The 22,814-nt window shown below is 38.2% G+C and overlaps 1 protein-coding gene across 1 annotated transcript in view; it reads left to right on the top strand.

The window, feature by feature from the left end:
• TMEM86A (transmembrane protein 86A) overlaps positions 1–22,049 on the top strand; it is a 30,646-nt gene extending 8,597 nt beyond the window's left edge. The window contains exons 2-3 of the mRNA XM_063437663.1: positions 14,591–14,855; positions 19,498–22,049. Of these exons, the coding sequence (XP_063293733.1) occupies positions 14,591–14,855; positions 19,498–19,925 (693 nt within the window). The 3' untranslated portion in view covers positions 19,926–22,049. The remainder of the gene's footprint in view (positions 1–14,590; positions 14,856–19,497) is intronic.
• Positions 22,050–22,814: the final 765 nt, after the last annotated feature.

A 22,814-nucleotide genomic window follows, 5' to 3' on the forward strand; every position in this document is an offset into this window, starting at 1 on the left:
AGCAACATCTGGAGGGCCGAAGTTTGGGGAAGCCTGCACTAGAGGGACGTCCGGGTTCTTAAAACACAAAGAGTGTTTGAATGATGCTGGACGTCCTCACACTATGCATGATGACCTCCAGCGTCGCCGGAATCCCTATAGGATAGCATTAAACAATGCTTTTTTATGGGTAGGTCTGATGTGCGCGCGTGCCCATTGCCGCGCATGCATATTAGTTCTCTCCCACCGGCTGACGGTGGGGGAGGAGCTTGGGCAGAGCCTGACCCAGCGCTGAGGGACATCGGTGCTGGATTCAGGTAAGTCACTGAAGGGATTTTAACCCCTTCAGCATAATGGGGTGGGAGGGAGGGGGACACTGCAGGATTCTGCAGTGCCAGGAAAACAATTTGTTTTCCTGGCACTGGAGAGTCCCAATACGAAATGCTTCAGTAAATAATCCACTCAGAATTCTTCATTCACCCCCAGTCTCCAGCTAGACCATACCACAGTGATTCAGTAAATTTGGTGAAACAGACGTGATAACAGTAGTGACAACCGTCTGTGCAAACAAATGTGTCCATGTATTCATTTTGCGGAAATGCTCTAGGCACTGTAAATACATTGTATCATCTACAGCAGTTGAATCAACAATTATTATAAGCCACTAGGTCTCGATACATTATTACCTGTTTGTTCTTGTTTGTTTATAATTTGCTTTACTTTCAATATTTTATTATTTTTTTAAATTCATTTTTTTACCATAAGATTTAATTTATATGTAAGTGTGTTTAATATATTAATCGATGTAAACAACTGCAAATAGCAATCAGCTATTACTTCACTAATTTTGGGCTGATTGGGATATGTATGCTCCAGTGCAGCGCAAGGATTAAAAGCCCTGCATTGCATAATTAATGTTTTTAATTCACAATGTGACATTACACACCCCACAGTGTGGGTTTCCAAAACACAATCTATGTTCACAAATAACAGGCAGATAATATGCAGATGATATTTATACATTCACCCAATGTGTGGGAACCTCTCTGATTTTGGTACGCAGCTTAATGAATCAGAATTGCAAGTTGGCTTACAAAATGATTATAAAATAAACAATAATCAGGATGTGGACACTCCATTTCCACTTGTTTTCAAGTATGCTTGGAGATCGCAGTGTTATAATTACCTAACTTTTTGATATTGTGATTATTGACCTTGGAATGAGGAAAGATTGTAACTTTGCTGTGATAAGACCTATAAATGCTGCAGAATGAAAATTCTCACTGTTCCATTTAGAATTTGTCTGGAATTCTATGTTCTTTAAGTAATCTACCGGGTGTATTCACTTGAATTGAGACTTCAAAGTGAATTTCAGATTCAAGGTAAAAATAGCCAAAGTGAAACATCCTCTAAGTCATCTACGCTTCTAGTTTGGATACTTTGGCTTTAAAGGGACACTCCAGGCACCAAAACAACTTCATCTAAATGAAGCTGTTATGGTGCCCGCAGACCCCTGGAGGCACTCTTACTTCAAGGGATTAACCTATTCTCGAGAGTTTTTAAACCCCAAAGTTGCCTCCAGCATTGATGTCCAATCCTTTCAAGGTAGTATCCAACTTCTGACTTTTCAGATTTAGTAAGTGCGGAGTGCCACCAGGCAGGGCACTCTGATTGGCTGAGAGTGACCAGCTGATGCTCTTAGCCAATGGATGGTTCCCCATTCACAAAACTGGTTGGAAAGAACTGTAGTCTATAGTAATTTTCCCTGTATATTCATTCATAAATTGTTACGGGTAGTTTAGAAAGGTGTATCAATACAATTTTAATTTTTCTGAATGAAAACCGTAGTATCTTACAGGGGCACTCAAAGCACCAATGCATTACAAATTATTCTAGTTGTTATTGTACCAGAAGCCTGTGGGCTCAGTACCTCCAGTTTATTTTGGAACTGTTTTACTAAAAATAGGGCTCTTGGCCCTTCATCTTCGGCTCAGAAAATAAGTTGGGGGTATAGTTATGAGCTGTACTAGTTATGGTGCGTCTAGTGTGCCACTAAATATTTTATATACATATATTATACAGGGTTTATTGAATGGAACTGAAAAAGGTGAAAAAACGAATTTATTAAATTTGGAAAAGCAGCTAAATCAGAGAATTTCTTCCCAAAGCCTACATTCTACTATTTCATTGTCAGATCATGACACTTTTGTTTTGTTAATATTTATAAAAAAATATTATATATATATATATATATATATATATATATATATATAAAGCATTAAGAGATGCACTCTCAGGTCTTGATAAATCATTACTCGGTATTTATTTTCAAAAACAAGGGTTTACATCATCCGATCAACGTTTCGACCCCTCAGGGTCTTCCTCATCTTGAGGAAGACCCTGAGGGGTCGAAACGTCGATCGGATGATGTAAACCCTTGTTTTTGAAAATAAATACAGAGTAATGATTTATTAAGACCTGAGAGTGCATCTCTTAATGCTTTCTATATATATCTTTCAACGTGGGATAGCACCTAGGCATTGAAACTATCTTATTGAGAAAGGGTGAGTGCCAAGCTACAGATATTTTTTTATTTATATATATATATAATTTTTTTTTTTTTTATTAAACCAGGATTGCCGAGAACTGACCAGAGTATTGTAAATGTAAGGATGAGATAACATAATAATAATAATAATATAATAATAATAATAAGAATAGCTTTTGTTCTGGTGAGTTAATTATGGCTTAAAATGTGCAATTGTCTTGTTAATTTCACATAAAGATTGCTTTTATTTTCATCAGATTCTAACTGGCTTTTAGTAAGTTAAAAGTAAAAATAACAGCAGTATTGCAGAATCATGATGTAATTCCATTGCATCTGGTCCAGATGAGATTATCAGTCCTGGGGATGATGTCTCTAACCTCTGCCCCACTAATACATCCACCGGTGATACAATCAGCCTTAATGTCGGTCACTCAATGTGAGCCTGAGTCTTCGTTTGCAGCAGTAATTAAAACGAGGTTCCTTTTATTCTACGTTGGGGATCAGAGAGCTGTGCTGCGCCTGGAAGCAATTAATACATTATTTCCACTCTCTGTTGGATCCGCAAATAGCTGACATATTATGGGAAAAATTGACTTTTTAAGCAGAAGTAGATTTTTGATTATATAACTTATTTCTGAGACTATTGGATACATTTTAGACCCTGATGTTGTTACTCTTGCAATTAATTTCAGATTCATGTTGTGCAACCTTTGACACTGGTTTAAAGTGATTAACTAACTCCTCCCACATCTCTCCCAGCCAATGAGGGTCATGCAGGCTGGACAAAACTGATTCTGATAACGCGCATGTATCAATCCTGTGTTATTAAGGTAGTTAAGATGGGGGCGGTTTAACATTCCTCATTGTTTTCACATTAGACAAGTGGCTGGAACCTCATTTAGTGGACAAACACAATGTGTATATATACATAACGTATTTGTGACAGTTTATAAAAGTGCAATTTCTAATAGAAATCAGCTCTTTTATAATTGGTTTAATTTGTCATAAAGGGGTGCTGACACTCAGCCTGTCCAATATGGACAAATAAATTACATTTCCAATGTGGAAGTGAATGTGCTCCTTAGTAATATGGTAAGGGGCATGGACCATATGTGTACCTGGGGGACAAAAAACAAAAAAATTTTACCACACTCCTAATGGCTTCAAATACACTGGACGGCTCCTGTCTGAGAATGCATGTTTCTTATCCAAAACAGTAGAACACCAAGTAGATAATACAAAATATAAGTGTACAAGAAATATAAATTCTTCAGCACTGACAGTCCAATCAGAAAAGAGACACCAAAAACAAACTAAAACAAATAAACAAACCCTTTCTGTAAAAGGAACGCGTTTCGCGCCTGTAGCAAGAATCTTCCTCAGCTGTGTACCCTAGGGACCCTCAGTTTGTGTTATACCCTGGAAAATGGTTTGGCATAGAACTAGGAGCTGACACCTGTAGCCTTCTAGCACTATAACCACTACAATGGGCTGCAGTAGTTATGGTGCTTAGAATTCCCCTCCTTCCATTGGCAATGTGTACTTGAGTGCTTGTCATTTTCTCATTGTCAGCTTTAACTTCAGGTCTCTATGTTTGGATGAAGTCCTTGTCTCTTAACTGCAATAGCTGCCTGATCTATGGCTAGAACAGTTTGCCTAAAAATGGGAACGGCACTGTGATTTATAGGGAACATGATAAAAGTTTGTCTGGTCTTCAGCCATCGCAAGGCCATGTATTCTTGTGATATCAGCCTGTCTACTCCAGATACTTGTTGGGGATTTACCTTGACCTTATAGGGTTTTGTGCCTGAAAACGGCCTTGTCTGAAACATGGTAATTAAGAATTCTGCTCTTTTTTTTTTAATCTCGCTTATTGTCAGGTTATAAAATCACGTGGATTTATTCACTAAACACTGAATTATAGTTCATTTAGAGCCAACTTAAAAATAATAAAATAAAAAAAGCTTTATTATAACAGAGTTACTTGAACATTGTTCAACTGATACCTTAAAAAAAATAAAAGGAAATAATTGACTTTCAATATTCTAAAGACTCACACGGTTTATTAGACTTGGGAATTTGGTTTGGACTGAACTGTTTTCCTCTATATTGGTTACTTTTTCTTACTTGATCTGTGAAATTCTGTGACATATAGCTGAAAATAAGGTGTCCTGAAACAATTTCTACTTTTGGCAAAATCGGTTAAGTCAAGTCGACTAAGTGGTGTGAATAGCTGTCCTACTGCTTAAGTCATTAAAGGACCACTATAGCTCAATGAAGTGGTCTGAGTGCCAGGTCCCTCTAGTTTTAACCCTGCAGCTGAAAACATGTTTCACTGACGGTTAATCCAGCCTCTAGTAGCTGTCTCACTGACAGCCGCTAGAGACGCTTCCGCGATTCTCACTGTGAAAATCACAGTGAGAAGACGCTGGATGTCTATAGGAAAGCATTGAGTAATGCTTTCCTATGGGCGGTTTGAATGTGCGCGGCTCTTGCTGAGCATGCGCATTCGGAGCTGACTTTGGCAAAGGGAGGAGAGTTCCCCAGCGCCGAGGGAGCCCGGCGCTGGAGAAAGGTAAGTGGCTGATGGGGTTTTAACCCATTGCCTGAGGGTGGGGGGGGGACCTAATGACCCTTTAGTGCCAGAAAAATGAGTTTGTTTTCCTCGCACGATAGTGGTCCTTTAAGTACTGCTAAAGTAATCAATGTTCATACTCCCTCTTGTCACATGTTTTTTTTTTTTTTTTAGACTATTTTATATATGCTTGGTTTCCCTGTGTTACTGTATATACTCGAGTATAAGCAGAGTTTTTCGGCACTCGGCTTATACTCGAGTCAATGTCTGTATTATAGCAACTTACATTGCTATATATCATTACAAGCCTGGCGGTCCTGTTGGGGGCCGGGAGCAAGCTCTTACTTACCTGTGCAGCAACTCACAGTGTAGATCTTGCGGTGATCTTGCGAGATCTACACTGTGAGCTTCTGCACAGGTAAGAGCTTGCTCCCGGCCCCCCACTGCACAGCCCATCCACTGGACCACCAGGGATTAAGATAGCCTCCCCTCCCTGGCCAGGTATCAAGCAAGGAGGGGGAACAAAAAAGAGAAACAAATATCATATACACACACACACTGCTTTCATTATATACACACACTCTGCATTATATACACACACACTGCATCATGTACACACACACACTCTGCATTCATTATATACACACACTATACACACACACACACACTGCATTCATTATATACACACACTGTAAATAAATATTCAATTAATGTAATTTTTTGGGGATCTTATTTTATTTAGAAATTTACCAGTATCTGCTGCATTTCCCACCCTAGGCTTATACTCGAGTCAATAAGTTTTCCCATTTTTTTTTATGGTAAAATTATATTCGGGTCGGCTTATACTCTAGTATATACGGTATTTGATGAGAAGTCCTAAATAAAGGAAAATCGACCTGGAGAAAGAGTGTTTGACTCCATTAAATGTTTTGCTTTTCTGTAAAAGCCTCCGTTCCTTAAACTTCTACTCTTTAGGAATATAAAAAAAATTAAAAAAATCAAGAAGGATCAATGGGTCATTGTAGTTTAAGTTTTTTGACTCGATATTTATTTTAACGGGATAGATAATTTTAGAATAATTCTGAGGCTGGCTAATAAAAATATTGTCATTTGTCCAGCCCTTTCCAAATGTGGGCGGCCTTGCAAGCAGAATACAATAACCAATGCTACCTCCACATCTCCCAAAAGCAGAATAAAGAATTATGTGGGCAGCTAGCCCAAAAAAGAGACAGGTCTTTACTGAAATGGGCAACTGCACTACCTAGTGTCACGGTTCTCACCAGTTAGACAGACAGCCAGACGTGGTCGCTCCTGGAGTTCCCAACAGGGGACTTGAACCGGGAAACTTCTCAGTCCTAGTGCTGCTTTCTGCCTCTGAGCCACAGCAGCTTTATACAGTGACTACTGATTCCGGTCCTGTTCATCCTGGCATGGCTACTAAACCAGGGGCTGCACCTTGACTTGGCTGTGTCTCACCTGACTCTGATCGGTCATCAGCAGGGTATTTAAACCCAGCCTCGCCCTGTGCTCAGTGTCAAGTCTTTGATCCTGTGATCCTGTTTCGTACCAGTGTTCCTGTTTATCTGCTTTGTATTTTTGACCCCGGCTTCTGACTACGTTGTTCCTGACCTCTGGCATCCCTTGACTTTGGCTACTCCTCGTTGTTCCTGACCTCTGGCATCCTTTGACCTCGGCTAGCCTCGACATTCCTGCTGGTTCAGTCCTTGCCTGTCCTGCGTATTTGGTACTGCATCCTGCACAGCCCCTGTGCACAGACCCACAGGCCAGGTGAATTCTTACCTGACCACCTCGGCCTGTGGCTATCTGCAAGGGTGAGCAACATATCTGCGCTACAGACTCCCAACTCAGGTAAGACCCTGACAAAAGACTTGACCATTATGGAGTCCGCAGAGATGTGCTCACCCTCGCCCCAGCAAGTGTCCAGCCTGGCCCAGACTGTTTCGGAGCTGCAGCAAGAAATTTTATTTCTTAAAGGCGCAGTACATCCAGCCCCGGAACCAGCTTATCCGGAACCGTTTGTCATCATGCCCGACCGATTTGATGGTAGCCGCACGTCCTTTCAGTCATTCAAGATGGATTGCGAGGTGTTGTTTTCTTTAAAGCCTCGAACTTATGCCACAGAATTCATCAGGGTCAGAGCGGCTATCAACCTGTTGTCTGGACGCATCAAAGTTTGGGCTCACCAAATGTTGCAGACGAAGAGTCCTGTCCTTGTCAGCTGGGAATCCTTTATTACTGCTATGGACTCACAATGCAAGACCACTATGCCCAAGCCAGCTCCACGTACTAAAAAATCACGGAGTCTTCGTAACCAAGGAACCGAGTACCATCACCACACCCCAGTGATGCCCCCTTATGATCCAGTTCCCAGGAAAACTCCAGAGGTATCCTGTGTTCCACTTGACCCTGAGGAACCTATGCAATTAGGACTTGTCCACTGCAAAGTGACACCTAGGGAAAGGGACCGAAGGAGAAGCCATGGCCTGTGTTATTACTGTGGAGAAAAAGGGCATTTCATCACGCTTTGTCCTGTTCGCCCTCCTAGACCTCCAGCTCTCCGACTGGGTACTAATTTCCTTCGTCCTGTGTACACCGCATACCAGCCTAAAAAGCTACATGGGAGCCGTTATTCTTGCCCATGCTTGGCTTCCATGGGAAAAACTACACCCCCTGCTCCAGAGCCGCCTGCATCTACTGCCGAAGTTACTTCCTGTGGTACCACCACTACTTCCTGCCCTCCTGAAAAGGATTTACCTGTGGATTGTGCCATTGCTTCTAATGGCACTACGGTCCGTAAAGAAGACCTTGAAATGTTCGAAAAAGCATTGTTAGCTACGAACACTGCTCCTGCCGAAGTTGTGGAAGTGCTTGCCACCTGTACCCGGAACCTAAAAAACCTGGACAGTTCTTCAGCTGTACCAGAAGCTGGTACTGGGAAATCCCAAGCAATTAAGGGATTCCACACTGAGGACTTTGACTATGGGGACTCACTGGATTCTGATAGTGACCCTGGAGAGGTGTATTATTACGATGGAGAACCTACTTACGCCCGGAGTTCGTTTTTAAAGGGGGGGGTACTGTCACGGTTCTCACCAGTTAGACAGACAGCCAGACGTGGTCGCTCCTGGAGTTCCCAACAGGGGACTTGAACCGGGAAACTTCTCAGTCCTAGTCCTGCTTTCTGCCTCTGAGCCACAGCAGCTTTATACAGTGACTACTGATTCCAGTCCTGTTCATCCTGGCATGGCTACTAAACCGGGGGCTGCACCTTGACTTGGCTGTGTCTCACCTGACTCTGATCGGTCATCAGCAGGGTATTTAAACCCAGCCTTGCCCTGTGCTCAGTGTCAAGTCTTTGATCCTGTGATCCTGTTTCGTACCAGTGTTCCTGTTTATCTGCTTTGTATTTTTGACCCCGGCTTCTGACTACGTTGTTCCTGACCTCTGGCATCCCTTGACTTTGGCTACTCCTCGTTGTTCCTGACCTCTGGCATCCTTTGACCTCGGCTATCCCTCGACATTCCTGCTGGTTCAGTCCTTGCCTGTCCTGCGTATTTGGTACTGCATCCTGCACAGCCCCTGTGCACAGACCCACAGGCCAGGTGAATTTTTACCTGACCACCTCGGCCTGTGGCTATCTGCAAGGGTGAGCAACATATCTGCGCTACAGACTCCCAACTCAGGTAAGACCCTGACACCTAGCCATTCACACAACGCTGCTATTGAAGAGCTTTCTCAGGTGGTGGATGGCCTAAGCTTTATTTGCAGATCGAAAATGCATAATATGATGGACCTGCACCGCTCAAGATAGATTTTTCAGGAATCCTTCGATGTGGGGCACTAGGGAACAAACCTCTGGCAACAACGCAAAATCAAGACTGTCCTGCCGACTCCAAGCCTGTTTGAAGTTATGTAACCCTGAAAAGCTATTCCACAAAGCTTGCAAAGATTTGTTTCTATGATCACAGAATGTACTTATAATTTATGTGACTTTAGCACTTTTTTCAAGAAAAATCATATATTTTATTTTTGTTCTTTATTCCATGTTGCAATACTGAAACTGGGGAAAAGTCCCATTCTAAAGCCGAATGACCTTAAGCACAGATAGAAAGCCTCAGTTAGTTCACTAAATAAGAAATGTATATTGAATATGTTTGACAAGGACAATGTGAAGTGTGCAGCTGATTGGTTTGATCCTCAGTAAGCTTGTGAAACGAAAAAATGTTTGTGAAGAATATTTCTCTATCGGTGCTATTCACTGATACTTGAAATTTTGTTTGTTTATGACCACAATGTGGGAACTGATTCACACTGGCAACTGCTTTAGGCATAAGCTTTGTGTAGCCACAAGAGTCTCAAGAGGCAGTCTGAACAGGGGAACAGAAATATAAAATAGTCCGCAAGATAACAGCAAACCAGTGTCATGGCAGAAAACAGAATGTTTGCAAGAATGAGACATATCATGAGAGAAAAGAATGAAGTGAAATGTATCAAAGTATTTACAGATCAGGCGGCAAACGATCAACAAGACTTGTTGATCTAGACTTGTGCACAACGAGAATATTCTGCATTTTTGTTCTGGAAGAAGAACAATTTTTTGGGACGCTCAATTTTCAATTAAATGTCGATTCTGCAGAATTTCGAAACTGAATCTGAAGAACAAAAAAAGGTGCAAAAATGGCGTGCGCATTATATACTTAATATGTTATGTATGTGTTTTGAAGCACATGGTAGGAGCATTTTCCCACTATTTGGTTCACAGATAAACTGAGAAAAAGTAACCAACAGAGGGGAAAACAAGCAGAGAAGTAAAAAAAAATAATAAACCTATATATATTTAGATTTATTAATTATAAAATATTTAGATGTATGTATTTTTCACTTCTTCTCATCTTATTGCTCAATGTGAATACAATTAACGTTCACTCACCCCTAGCCATCAATTATCTTTTCCCCCCATCAATCACCTCCTTTTTTTTTTTTTTTGGTTGACCCGGGTGGAATTCAGAATTATGACCCGAACCGAACATGTTCAAAATTGCGCATTTCTTATGGCCCGTGATTGTGGTAGATTTCAGCTCTGAACTTCGGCTGAAATTCGGGTGAACTTACATTTGGCACAAAATGAATATCCAAGTCTAATCATTACAGTCTAATCTAAGCAAGGAGCAAAAGATACATACCAAGGCGTATTTAATAGAGTTAACAGAATATTAACTGCAATGGCAAGTCAAATAAACCCCAAGGATTGGCAGATCTTCAGAATGCTCACCAGCTTTGCTATTGCCAATAACGTCCCTGCCTGCTTTATCCATCATGTGACACATTTGGCCATCTTTGGGACTGCAAGATCTGCAGAACATAATGGCTTGTGTTAAGAAAGAAATATTACATGTTAGGATAAAATCCTATTTGCAAACTATGTGCATATACATACAAATTGCAACCAAATGTTATTTTAACACAAAAAACTTTCCCATAAAAGGGAACCACCTTCCGGTTGTATATAGTGGCCCCCTCTAATACTGGAAAATAATTCAATGAGAAAGTTATATAAAAAGAAGAGATTGCTCATCAAATAATGTCTAGGGCATAAAATAGATTTACCAATTAAGCCTCTTTAAGAATAAATAAAACATATATATTGTATATGGGGGGTAAGTTATTTCCAACCATTTTATACTTTTGTTTTGACATTGTTATCTTTTACCTAAATACTAGTGATATTCACATGTGTCACATTTTATTTAAGTGTTCCCTTGGATTAAATAAAGATGATTGTATTTAATTATGTATTCACATGTATAAGTATTAGGACACCCTCTTCTCACCTTATTTCGTAGTTTTTTTTCTTCATATTTTCTTTTACTCTGTAGTCTCCTACTTGTGTCTATGCTTTTGATAAACAACCCAACAAAACACGTTTGTCTGTGAATAGACCTACCTGTATGTCAGTGTTTGTCACACGATTAGCAATCCCAGAATGCACTACACCAAACCGTTGGTTGCACACATTTTTTTTTTTTTGGTATAGAACCAGTTGTCTTGGGGTGGCCAAATAGATTAGTATGCCTTTATGGAAGGCGCCTTCATGTAAATGTATTACTTGGAGAACTTTGTACGACAATGCATAGATTACATTTTATAACCTACCTGCGGGAGTCCTTTCTATCCATGCATTTGTTAATGGAATTTTCACTTTAGAAGGTTTGCATTTATCATTATGCCTGAACTTTAAGTAAATGTTCCCTTTGTTGGGCCTTAGTTCTGCCAGACTGTTTCATTATTTTATCATTACTGCTTCTATGGGTAATCTGCATAGCCCTCAAGCAAATTTATCCTCTCTGTTTGAAGCAAACCATTTTTATTTAAATCCCTTTGATACTTGGTACGTGCACCAAAAATGTTGACTCAATATTAAACAGTTTATAATAACGGTCAACGCAAATAAAATAATTAAGTAAGAGAAGACATGTCAAGGAGATTACGGGGATGGAATGTTAAGTATTTGAATTCAAAGTTGAACGGAACAAATGAAGGGGTCATTTAACTTTTCATGTAGCTAAATTAGCTGTCAAGGTTTAGAAATATTTTTTTCCCAGTGCCTGTGTACTTGGGAGAGTTTGGGACCAGCTGGATTTAGTCTTCCTTTGTGGGTCATAATTATTTTCGGTGTGTGTGTGTGTGTGTGTGTGTGTGTATAAATCGCACATATTTGCCTAAGTAAAATAGATAGTGGAGTTAGACTTGTGTTACAGGAACATGCAGTGTAAATAATGCGGATGAAACGTCTTACACTGAGACCCAATATCTGAGACCAAAGACCTGCCTCGTCAAGGGAAATCCCTCAAAATACTTTATTTTGAACAAGGACTAGCCTTTGTCCTTAAACATGTGGTGAGACACATCTATAATTAAAAATATGTAACGAACAACCATAATGATACATAAAAAATCGAATACAAATACAACTTTAAAAAAAATGTGGAAAAAAGCAGCGATAAACAGATGCAACTGCTTAATTGACTATATTAGCAATTTTCTAATTTGCATATTGAAATTACCTAAAGGTTTGCATCGTGTGTTAAGAGAGATACTGCAAGTTCTACTATCCTGTCCCAGTCTTGATAAGGCATAAGCATATTCTCAGTTTATAACTGAAACTCTTGTCATTTATTTATTTGTTTTTACTAAACCTTAACCCCTTCCTGACGCTAGACGAAAATGTCTGCCATTTACTAAATTTAACCCCAGATCGCCGCGCTGTCCCCGCAGCTTTGATCGCTCTGACATTTTTTAACAATTATAGTGATTTTAACACTACAGGATCAGGTATACATGTTTGTGTTCCTGACTCTATAGTGTTCCTTTAAGTTAAAAAGTGAAGCTTAAGTGTTCACAGTCCTGAAGAATGGTTATCAACACAGCAAATGAAATATTGTAAGTTTAGTTATTTTAGTATCATACAGGATTTGATAAACCACAGAAAACACTTTTTTTTTTTTTTTAATAAAAATTGACCAATATCTCAACTTTCAGAAGAAACTTTACAAACATCTCATGACATATGAAAGCAACTTCAACAAACCTATAATAATCAATTTTTAATCAAATGGAGCAATTAAAGTGAATGAAGCAACTAGCTAACATTTTAATTGATGAAAGTGACTATTGATATAAGAAATACATATATACACTGGACTTGTGCAAACAAATTAAATTCTTTGTAATGGTCAAAGAAATTGATTCTGAATGGTTTTACTAATCGTTTTATCTGTACAGGTAAGATAAACTTGGAGATTTGGAATCGACTTATGCTGGTATTGAGTAACAGGAATGTTATTTGGACAAGTAATGAATAACTGATTTTTGCTCAAGTCTGACATACACTATACACAAATTGTCCGATTTTAACACTGAAACTTGCTCTAATATGAATATCAAATTGTAACATAATCAGCTAACGACACGCATTTCACCTTTTATCGTAAACATTATCGTAATCTCAGAGGATCGTTGTCAGTAGTGTAAGTAATGATAACTGAAGTTAAGTCGACTAATTTTTTTTAACTTTAATGGTGTCATTGGTAGAAAAACAAAGGGACATTTTTTGACTGTGATCTGGTTGACAACACTTACCAGTTAATGGCCAAAAATCAGAAAATGTTTATATAGGTAGATAGGATTTTTGTGTTGACCTTCGGAAAAAGGACTGTTAAAGCATTTTTCACATGTGGTACACATCACTGTCCATAAACTATTAATTCCATTGCATAGTGAAAGTATTTTCGATATGTTCAAGTCTGAATGTTGTGATGTAACTTTTTATTAAGAAGTAAAATTTATGTCCACGCAGCAATTTTTCTGATATCGCTTTAGATATGGTTCAATATCAATTGGGTGTTCCTTCAACTTAGTTTCACTGACTAACAATACGTTACATCAATGGTTCTGATTTCCAAATCCCAATATTATTTATCATAGACATCTGTTTACTTATTTTCTAATTTTTATAGAAGGCTATCCGTTTTTTCTAAACTTATTGGAGACATTCTAGATGCAGTTTGATTGAATTTTGAGGTAGATCTTTAATATTAAATTTATTTAAAGATTGATCTGATGTTTGGGTTTTCAGGAAAGTTTGGATTTTTTTTTTTTTTTTAAAGGAAAACCATAAAATTGCTTAGGACTTCAGTAGCATCATGATTACTCGATCGATACACTCAATTCAATCCTCTTCTCAGGTCATGCATTGTTTGGCTGTGTGGACTCTGTTCCAGAGCAATATGGATTCTGCCAGCTTAAACGGCACATCCTTAATGCCGAACATTCACAGAATGTCACTTCTGATTTGGAAGTATCCACGTCACCCAGACGACCTTGTTCTCAAACTTTTTGAATTTACAGGGGTGGTGTGGACCAATCAGGACTTGGGTAACCCGACTTATATCCTATTTTAGCCCTTATTGATTGCCCTATAGTAGTTTCTACCTTTTGTACCAGATTAATGAGTTCCTGTTCCGGTCTGTTTTCTGGTTTTGACCTCGGCTAGTTTCATGGATATTTGAGTACCTCTGAAATCCTGACCCAGCTTGTTTATCTTATTTCTGTCTATCTGTAATCCTGACCTCTGCTACTTTGTGTCTTTCTGTTTATTGAGTTAAGTCTGGACACTCTAAGGCCTGGTAATATTTCTATGTATGTTCCTCTTTTTTTAGTTTCCATTTCCTGCGAGTTTGGGTATACTTCTCGTGACAAGTCAATGTGCAGAAAAATATCTGGATTTTTTATTTTTTTTTGGGTGGGGGGGAGTCGGAGAGGGCAGGGACAATACATACAGTTGCTATAATATCGAATATTGTTCTGATTCCCACTTTGGAGTCGTTTTGGGTCTTTTTTAGCTAAAAATATTGTATTAAGGGCCTATGTATGTACCTCAAATAACATATTTTTTTCTTCTCAAACAGGTCAAATGTGAAGGTCCAAAGCTGGTGCCATTCTTGAAGGCCACATGCGTTTACTTTGTGCTTTGGTTACCAACATCTAGCCCATCTTGGTTCAGTGCTCTGATCAAGTGTCTTCCCATCTTTTGCCTGTGGGTATTCCTATTAGCCCATGGGGTTAATTTTCTAGTTAGCCACAGAAGTGCCAAAAGAATCTTTGCAGGATTAATTTTCTCAGCGGTGGGAGACGCCTTTCTGATTTGGCAGGAACAAGGCTACTTTGTGCACGGTGAGTGAAGTAAAGCTATTAGCTATTGTTGAAACAGACATTATACATCAGCATTCTCCTTCATGAACAGGGATTAAATCCATGGATTATTTTTCAATTCTTCCCATGTGAGTGGAATAAAAAAAGTTTGGCTCATACACACAACACATAAAAGGAATGCACCCTACAGCAATATTTTACAGTATGCTGGTTTATTGGAAACAAGTTACAGACCAGGGTATTCATCAACAAAATATTATTATTCCAGATTTATAAAGATGATTCGGGTTGCAAGATCTAGAACCAAAAAATACAATAAGATAAACAGTGTTTTAACAAATTAAATCCAAATTTCAAAATCCAAGTGAAAAATAGCCAATCTGTTAGTTGGAAGAATTTTTCAGATCTGAACTTTTGACCTAAATTTAGCAAATTGGATTTAAAGACTCCAAAATTCATAATTTTTATTAATGTCATACAGTCACATTTATATTAACCCCTTAAGGACACATGACATGTGTGACATGTCATGATTCCCTTTTATTCCAGAAGTTTGATCCTTAAGGGGTTAAAGACAGGTGGTGCGTATTATGCGTATAGTTTCTTTTACTATTCTGAAGAGCAGGTGCGTCGTCTAAATTCAGTTACTCGAATGCCATATAAATGCATCGTGAAACAAACAAAACAGACAATGGATGAGTCGATTGATTTGATTCGTGATCCGAGGGTCCGTCCGTGGTGCCGGAAAAAGATGATTGACTGTTCGGGTACAGCCACTAAATGTTGATGCTTATTCACAAAATAAATGACAAATAATATAGTGTGTTTTGCACTTCTCTAGTTTATTTTACTTATTATAAAATAGTACAGTATTGTATATTAAAGTTATTTTTGTCTGGTAAAAGTTTCATCTTTAGCATTTTGCATGCCCTGTATCATAGCAAAGACCAGACGGCAGACCAAATCTAATTTACAAACTTTATGAAATACTCAAATTAAAAAAAAAATCAAGGCAAATTTAGCCCCATAAATACAAAATATCACAAGGTATCCAATTCCGATAGCCACATCTGTTGCATTCATTAAGGGAAGAATAAAGTTAAAGGATTGCTGATATGTGCTTGGTGTTGCAGTTCTTCCACCGTACGTCATGCCCATTGTTTTTGATATTTGAACTGGTTACTTTGTGTTCATTGTGCTTTATTGGCGTTGATGTACAGTATTTGTATTTTTGGCGGGGGGGGGGGGGGATTTTTAATAGTTTGTAATATAATTTGGTAGACTGGTCTCCGTTTGATTACCTTTTGTATTTTTCATTTGCGGCAGGAAGGCTAGCACTCTATATTGAGCACTGAATTGCTGGTGTGGTTTGCATCTTTGCACTTTGTTTTGTTTTTTTGGCAAGCCCAGTATCAAAAAACACTTTAGCCCTCAGACAGTTAAAATGATCACCCCTGCTCCAGAACAGAGTCCCTCTATGATAATGGGCTTCTATTTCTTTACAGTGACGCAGATATGTTATTGTGCAAGAACCATGCATGCGACCTCTAACCCACAATAGCTCCATTCAACGACGTAGGGAGTAAAATCTTTCCCACGTTTTTTTTTTTTTTTTCTCTTTTCCAGCCGGGGGAAGTTAAATTCAACATGCACGGGGGTGGAAGGGGGCAGAAGGATTGGAGCAGCTGTAATTTTTGGCAGGCCCTAAAGTCTTCTTCCAGTTTCTACCATATATATATAATAAAGAATGTATTGCTATTTTACTGGCACATTTGAATTTGATGCTATTTATGTTTCTTCATGGCTAACCTTTGGCACTGCATCTGTTATAGACTACATTCCTTATGATGCTCAAGAATACTTTTTGCTGGCTAAATGTTATGGGAAGCATAGTACATGACAGCTGAAGTGCCAAAGGTTTGCCATTTGTGCAGTAAATCTTTGGAGGATGTGCAACTCTTTTAGGGTGCACGAGATTTCATAAAAAGAAGGTCTGTGGATTAAAACAAAAATTGAGAATGCATTAAAGGAACACTATAGTCCCCTAAACAACTTTAGCTTAATTAAGCAGTTTTAGTGTATAGATCATGCTTTTCAGCTTTCACTGCTCAATTCTCTGCCATTTAGGAGTTAAATCACTTTGTTTCTGTTTATGCAGCCCTTGTCACACCTCCCCTGACTCCGATTGACACAGCCTGCATGAAAAAAAACTGGTTTTACTTTTAATCAGATGTAATTTATCTTAAACAATTGTATCTCTTCCTTTGTAAATTGAACTTTAATCACATACAGGAGGCTCTTCAGCAAGGGTTCAGCAAGCTATTAACATAGCAGGGGATGAGACAATCTAAATTAAACAGAACTTGCAATAAAGGAAGGATACACTTTAGATGACTCTTTACAGGAAGTGTTTATGAAGGTTGTGCAAGTCACATTCAGGGAGGTGTGACTAGGGTTCATAAACAAAGTGATTTAACTCCTAAATGACAGAGAATTGAGCAGTGAGACTGCAGGGACATGATATATACATCAAAACTGCTTCATTAAGCTAAAGTTGTTTTGGTGACTATAGTTCATTAATATAATTTGAGACAGTATTGAAGTAAAAGGAAATATATCTTACAGAAAGAAACCCTTTCAATATACATTTTCACTGCCAAGTTCTTAACAAATACAGTTTAACTAAATCTAATTCTTTCAGTTTATTTTTTAGTTTTTTTTTGTGTTACCAACAACTTTTGTAACTTATTTGATTGTTTATCATTATAATAGTCATTATAAATAATTATTTATTTTCTGGTTGAAAGTAAGTCAGTTGATTTGAATAAAACATCTGGTTATAGTTTACAGATTTGATCTCTGGACTATATATTAATATTTTAATTTGCCTGTTTCATTTTAGCTTTACATTTCTTTTTTGTTATTTTTATTTATTTATTTCTAGTATTTATAAAGCGCCAACAGATTCCGCAGCACTGTACAATTAGTGGAGAACTAACAATATACACAGACAAATACAAGAGGTAGAGAGAGCCCTGCCCGTAAGCTGATATCTAGCCATTGGAGCTCTTTTATACAAAGTGCTTAGCTAGATGGCCCGTGAGCTTACAATCTTTGCAACGTCTTATTTTATTGTACTTTCCTCCCCCCAAAAAATTAACAACAAACTAACAAACAAACAAAACTAACATTTATTTTCATGCAATGTATAACTGTTGCGGTCACCGGCCCGCCGAGCCTCACGGTCGTGCCCGACCGGCACGACCGCACCGACTACACGAGCTTACCTGCGCGTCGGCGAGCCGGGAACCGCACACTTAGTTCTTCCGGGCATCACGCCCGAATCCAATATGGCGCCGACCACGTGGTCGCGTCTATGGATAGCCCCGCCCCCGAGAATTATACTAACGTGTGCGTGACGTCACGACGTCAACGCACACGCACGTTTTGGGGTCAGAGGTCGCCCTCTGACCAATCACAGCCTAGAGAGGGGTATTTAAACCCCTAGCTTTTCCCAGTACTTTGCCCTGTCGTGGTTTCAGTTTCCTGGTTTCCTGAAAGTGCTATTTTCGTGTTTCTGATTTCCTGGTATCCTGATCCTTGGCGTTTCCCTGGTTATTCTGATCTCTGGTTTCCCTGACTTGGCTTGTTTAATCGGTATTGAGTATTTTCTGGCTTCCTTGACCTCGGCTTTCCCTTTGACCATTCTCTGTCTCTAGCGTATTAGTCCGGCCATTCTAAGGTCCGGTTTACGCTCTGTCCTGTTATTTTCCTTTTCTTACTTATGTATATGTTTACATAGTTTCTGTGTGCTGGACCTCATTACTAGCCTTGACAATAACAAAGGCAAATATTGTTGGATACATTTTTAAAATTATTTAATATTTTTTAAATATATATATATATATATATATATATGAAATAATACTAAATCATTTGAAAATTATCCCAAAAATATGAAATCATTTAATAATCTTATTTAAAGTTAAGGCCAAAATTTTAAAAAGAATGAATTTTATGTGTCTATATCATATTAGAGAAATTATGGTGCTCCTTGACTTGCAATTCTTCCAACTAGTTCAAATAAATTAATGTACAATAGCAAATGTCAATGTTATAGCATGAAGCTTTGAGAAACTAAAACATAAATGTAAAATAGTAAAAAACACTGCGTATTGCTAAGGAATATTCGGGTCTTTTTGAGAATGGTGATTCCAAACGTGCCAGCAGAATGTAGACATTCTTTCTGTATGTGAATAGTCCCCATAAATTAAATTTAGTCGTATGGTGAAAACCAGCATTTAGAAGGAAATCCTGCCAAACAATGAGCAGCAAAGAAGTTATTTTTTTAAATTGTGTTTTGTATTGTAAAGACATGCAAAACTAGATTAACATTACACATTAATTTGAACAGAATTGTGTAAAACAGATGAAAATGCTGGATGGTTCGAAAAAAAAATATAGAGAGAAACATACATATGTTGTTTTTATTGTCGTCAATGTGATTTTGTCTATGTTGTTAATCAAGCTGTTGAAATATCTCTGAGAAGAGCATATCTAGCAAGTATTTATTTAAAATGGCTTGATTAGTGCTAGTACCAGTCTTGTGACCTGCATTGTGCTGTTTGCATGTTTCTCAATGGTATCTTTTGTCTCCTCACAGGCTTGTTGATGTTTGCTATTACGCACATCCTTTACTCTTCTGCCTTCGGAATGAAACCTTTGGATTTGAAGACAGGTTCTGTCATTGGTTCTATTTCCATCTTCTTATACATTTTGTTATACTCCTATCTCTCAGGCCCATTCACTTACCTGGTGGCTGCCTACACGGCCCTGATTTCCTTCATGGGTTGGAGGGCCATAGCTGGAGTCCAGCTGTGCAATGACTTGTGGACATGGACAAAACTCTCAGCCTGCATTGGATCTGTGCTTTTTATAGTGTCCGACTTCACAATTGCTGTAAACAAATTCTGCTTTCCTGTCCCATGCTCTAGAGCTATTATAATGGCCACTTACTACGCAGCCCAGATGCTAATCTCGCTCTCGGCTGTAGAGTGCCGAGATGAAGAAGATTACAAAAAGAGGAAATAAAACTCCCTGGGACCTATTTTGAAAAAGAGGGTGCAATACCGCAAACAATACCTGTGTCTACAGCTCAAAGACTGCAGTTTGGCTCATCTGACGTAGCACTTCTCCTGCTTGACCTGCGTCCTACAAGTGCAGTTCGGTGAAGCAAAATAAAAACAAACTATTTAAAACCGTTATTAAATTACTCCTTGCATTGCTTGAGGCTGGCATCGCGTGATACTTTCCTGCAAAGTTTACTGTATACCAAGCTCGGCCCTCGGCCAGAATAAAGGACAACGAAACCATAGTCTGCATTTTAAGAGAGAGACAGTTACTAGATACCTTGTAAGTCTTATTCTAAAGACGTTGCTTGCATTGCAGTTTATTAATAGCTAGGTCACCCAAATGGTTGGTGATTTTGCACAAAAAAACAAAACAACAGAAATGCACATTCCCTCGCTGTCGAAATGACCTTATAAAGTATTATCCATTTGATTAATGATTCGACAAGCCTTGTAATCCATCTGCTTGAATGGGAGATAGAGGTTTAGCAATTTTCAGTAGTGCTGGCAGAAAACCAAAGCATTATTGCTACAAATTATCTGCATCCACAGAGCATAAATGTGATGTTTTTGTACTGTTTGCAGGTTCGGACAGTCAAGCAAACTGCATGCTCCGTTGTTCACAAATCTCCACATGACTGCAGAGCAATATTTGGCAATCTAATGCAGTGGAGGAAGGGGTCTTAAGGCATCTATACCACTGGCATCTATATTAATTTTTATAGCATGGGTGTCCAATCTGTATGATGTTGGCTAAGTTTTCCAGAATTGTTTGCCAGCTGCTGGCTGCTAAGGTTACAATCCCATTCATCTACGTACTTATATGGTAGCATCAGTCTTTCAGAGGCTGGTTCTGTCTGGGCATTCAGGTTTTCAGCAAAATGGATTATTAATTGGAAACTATTGTAAAACATCCACTGTGAAAAATACATTTTTGATATATTGTAGCATACATTAATACATTCTACTTTGCAATACTGTAATGTCCATATCCCTTTAGTATAAAAGATATTGCTGTTTTGGTTTATTGCCCCCTCCGTTCAATGCGAGTTGCTGTGTTCCTTGAGTATTCTACAGACAGCAGTTAGTCAGTCTAACTGTTTGGATCATTGGCAGTAGCCTGATATATGCTGTTCAGAGTAGGGCATGAACTCTCACTCATAGTAGAGAGGCAGGGGGATTAAAACCCATAATATATACCTCCCCACATTTCACCAACCAGAATTCATGCTCCAGTCCCACGGTCTTGCGCTTGGTCTTTGGTGTTCAACAATTTGGCACATCAAAATCAAAGCCAACTAGTGCATTATTAGATGTACTTGCATGGCAAAATGTGCATTCAAGACATTGAATTCACCTCCAGTCCTAAGTAATACTTTAAATTACCAACTAAATGGCTATGACCAATACAATTGTATATTTATCTACTAAAATCTATCCAAAGGTGTTATTATTTTTTTTAAATCTAAGTTCCCTTGTACGGTAATGATCACAAACAAAAAATGTTCTGCTCCACCATGGTAAAGTATGTGAGTGGAATTTGCTTCTCTCTTTCTTTGCCAACGTCATCAGGACCATTTGTCAATAAGGCAAAACAGCCAGATACATGAAGCAATGATGTTTGATGAGTACGTGGTCGGGAGATTTGTCTCTGATAACTTACTCTGTAAGAATTTAGAACTATAACGTTAAACACGTGATAAAATCATTGGAGGTTAATTATTCTCCTGCCAAGTGCAAATGAGGTGCCCATGGCTCTACCTGTAATTTATGCAGGTGCATAATATTTATCTTTAGACTGACATAGTGATTTGGAACAATGACCACATTACAACATTCAAATGAACTCCAAATTTTGTGGCAAAATAGCCAAATTGGAAACATAGTGGAAGCAGATAATTTTTCAAATTTGGCTATATTTAACAATTCACACTTTAGTAAATAACCCTTTTAATATAGTCCCTGGCTCCTGGCAGGAGTATAATTAACATGTAACCAAATGATGTTACCTCCGTCTCCATTTACAATACCCCAATGGGTGCTAAATGGGTACGCAGAAATCAGAGTAGAAAAGATGTAGAGAAACTTATATTTTTTTAAATTTGTGGGCAATATAACTATTGCTTCATGCATTTTTGCTGTTGATTGTTGTACTTCCCTAAAATATGGAGACGAAATGTGAAATATATAGAAACATATTATTATAAGATTAAATTACAATTGGTAGTAACGTATCTATTGCAAAATGTTTAAAAGGAATGCTTTACCCACTGGTCAAAATTCCATTCAAAACAACTACATTTTGACTTTAAGAAAAAAATTGTAAAGGGTCATTCTATGCATATATCTTGCATTGTATTCATTATACGGTTAAAACGTAATGTTAAATTTATACCAAAATATTTTAATGATCTAAATGTGCACTTTGCAGATTTCCCCTAAGATTTGAGCTTTCTCCCAATGTCACTTCAACCAGGAAAGTGCTAAGATCTCTCATCAAATTGCTTGTCTCCCATATAATTCTACAAGTGGACCAGCGAGCAGTTCCATGTTGTAAGATGTCTTCTAGAATATTAACCGTTAAAAAAAAAAAGTAAAAAAAAGTAAAAAAAAAAAATACACTTTTTTTAGACTAAATATTTACTGGATGCAAGTAACTGGTAGTCTTCTTTTTTTATTTATTTAGGAGAAGTAGAAGATTTTAAGGAGACATTTTTGAAAACATAGTAGTAGAAAAATATATACTTGCAAAGTAACAAATATATGACAGATAAGCTTTTTAGAATGCTAAGAATAATTTATAAAGTGATAATATCATAGGATTGATTTCTTATCATATTTAAACACGGCC

The sequence above is a fragment of the Pelobates fuscus genome, chromosome 12 (assembly GCF_036172605.1).
Source record: "Pelobates fuscus isolate aPelFus1 chromosome 12, aPelFus1.pri, whole genome shotgun sequence".
Taxonomy (NCBI): Eukaryota; Metazoa; Chordata; class Amphibia; order Anura; family Pelobatidae; genus Pelobates; species Pelobates fuscus.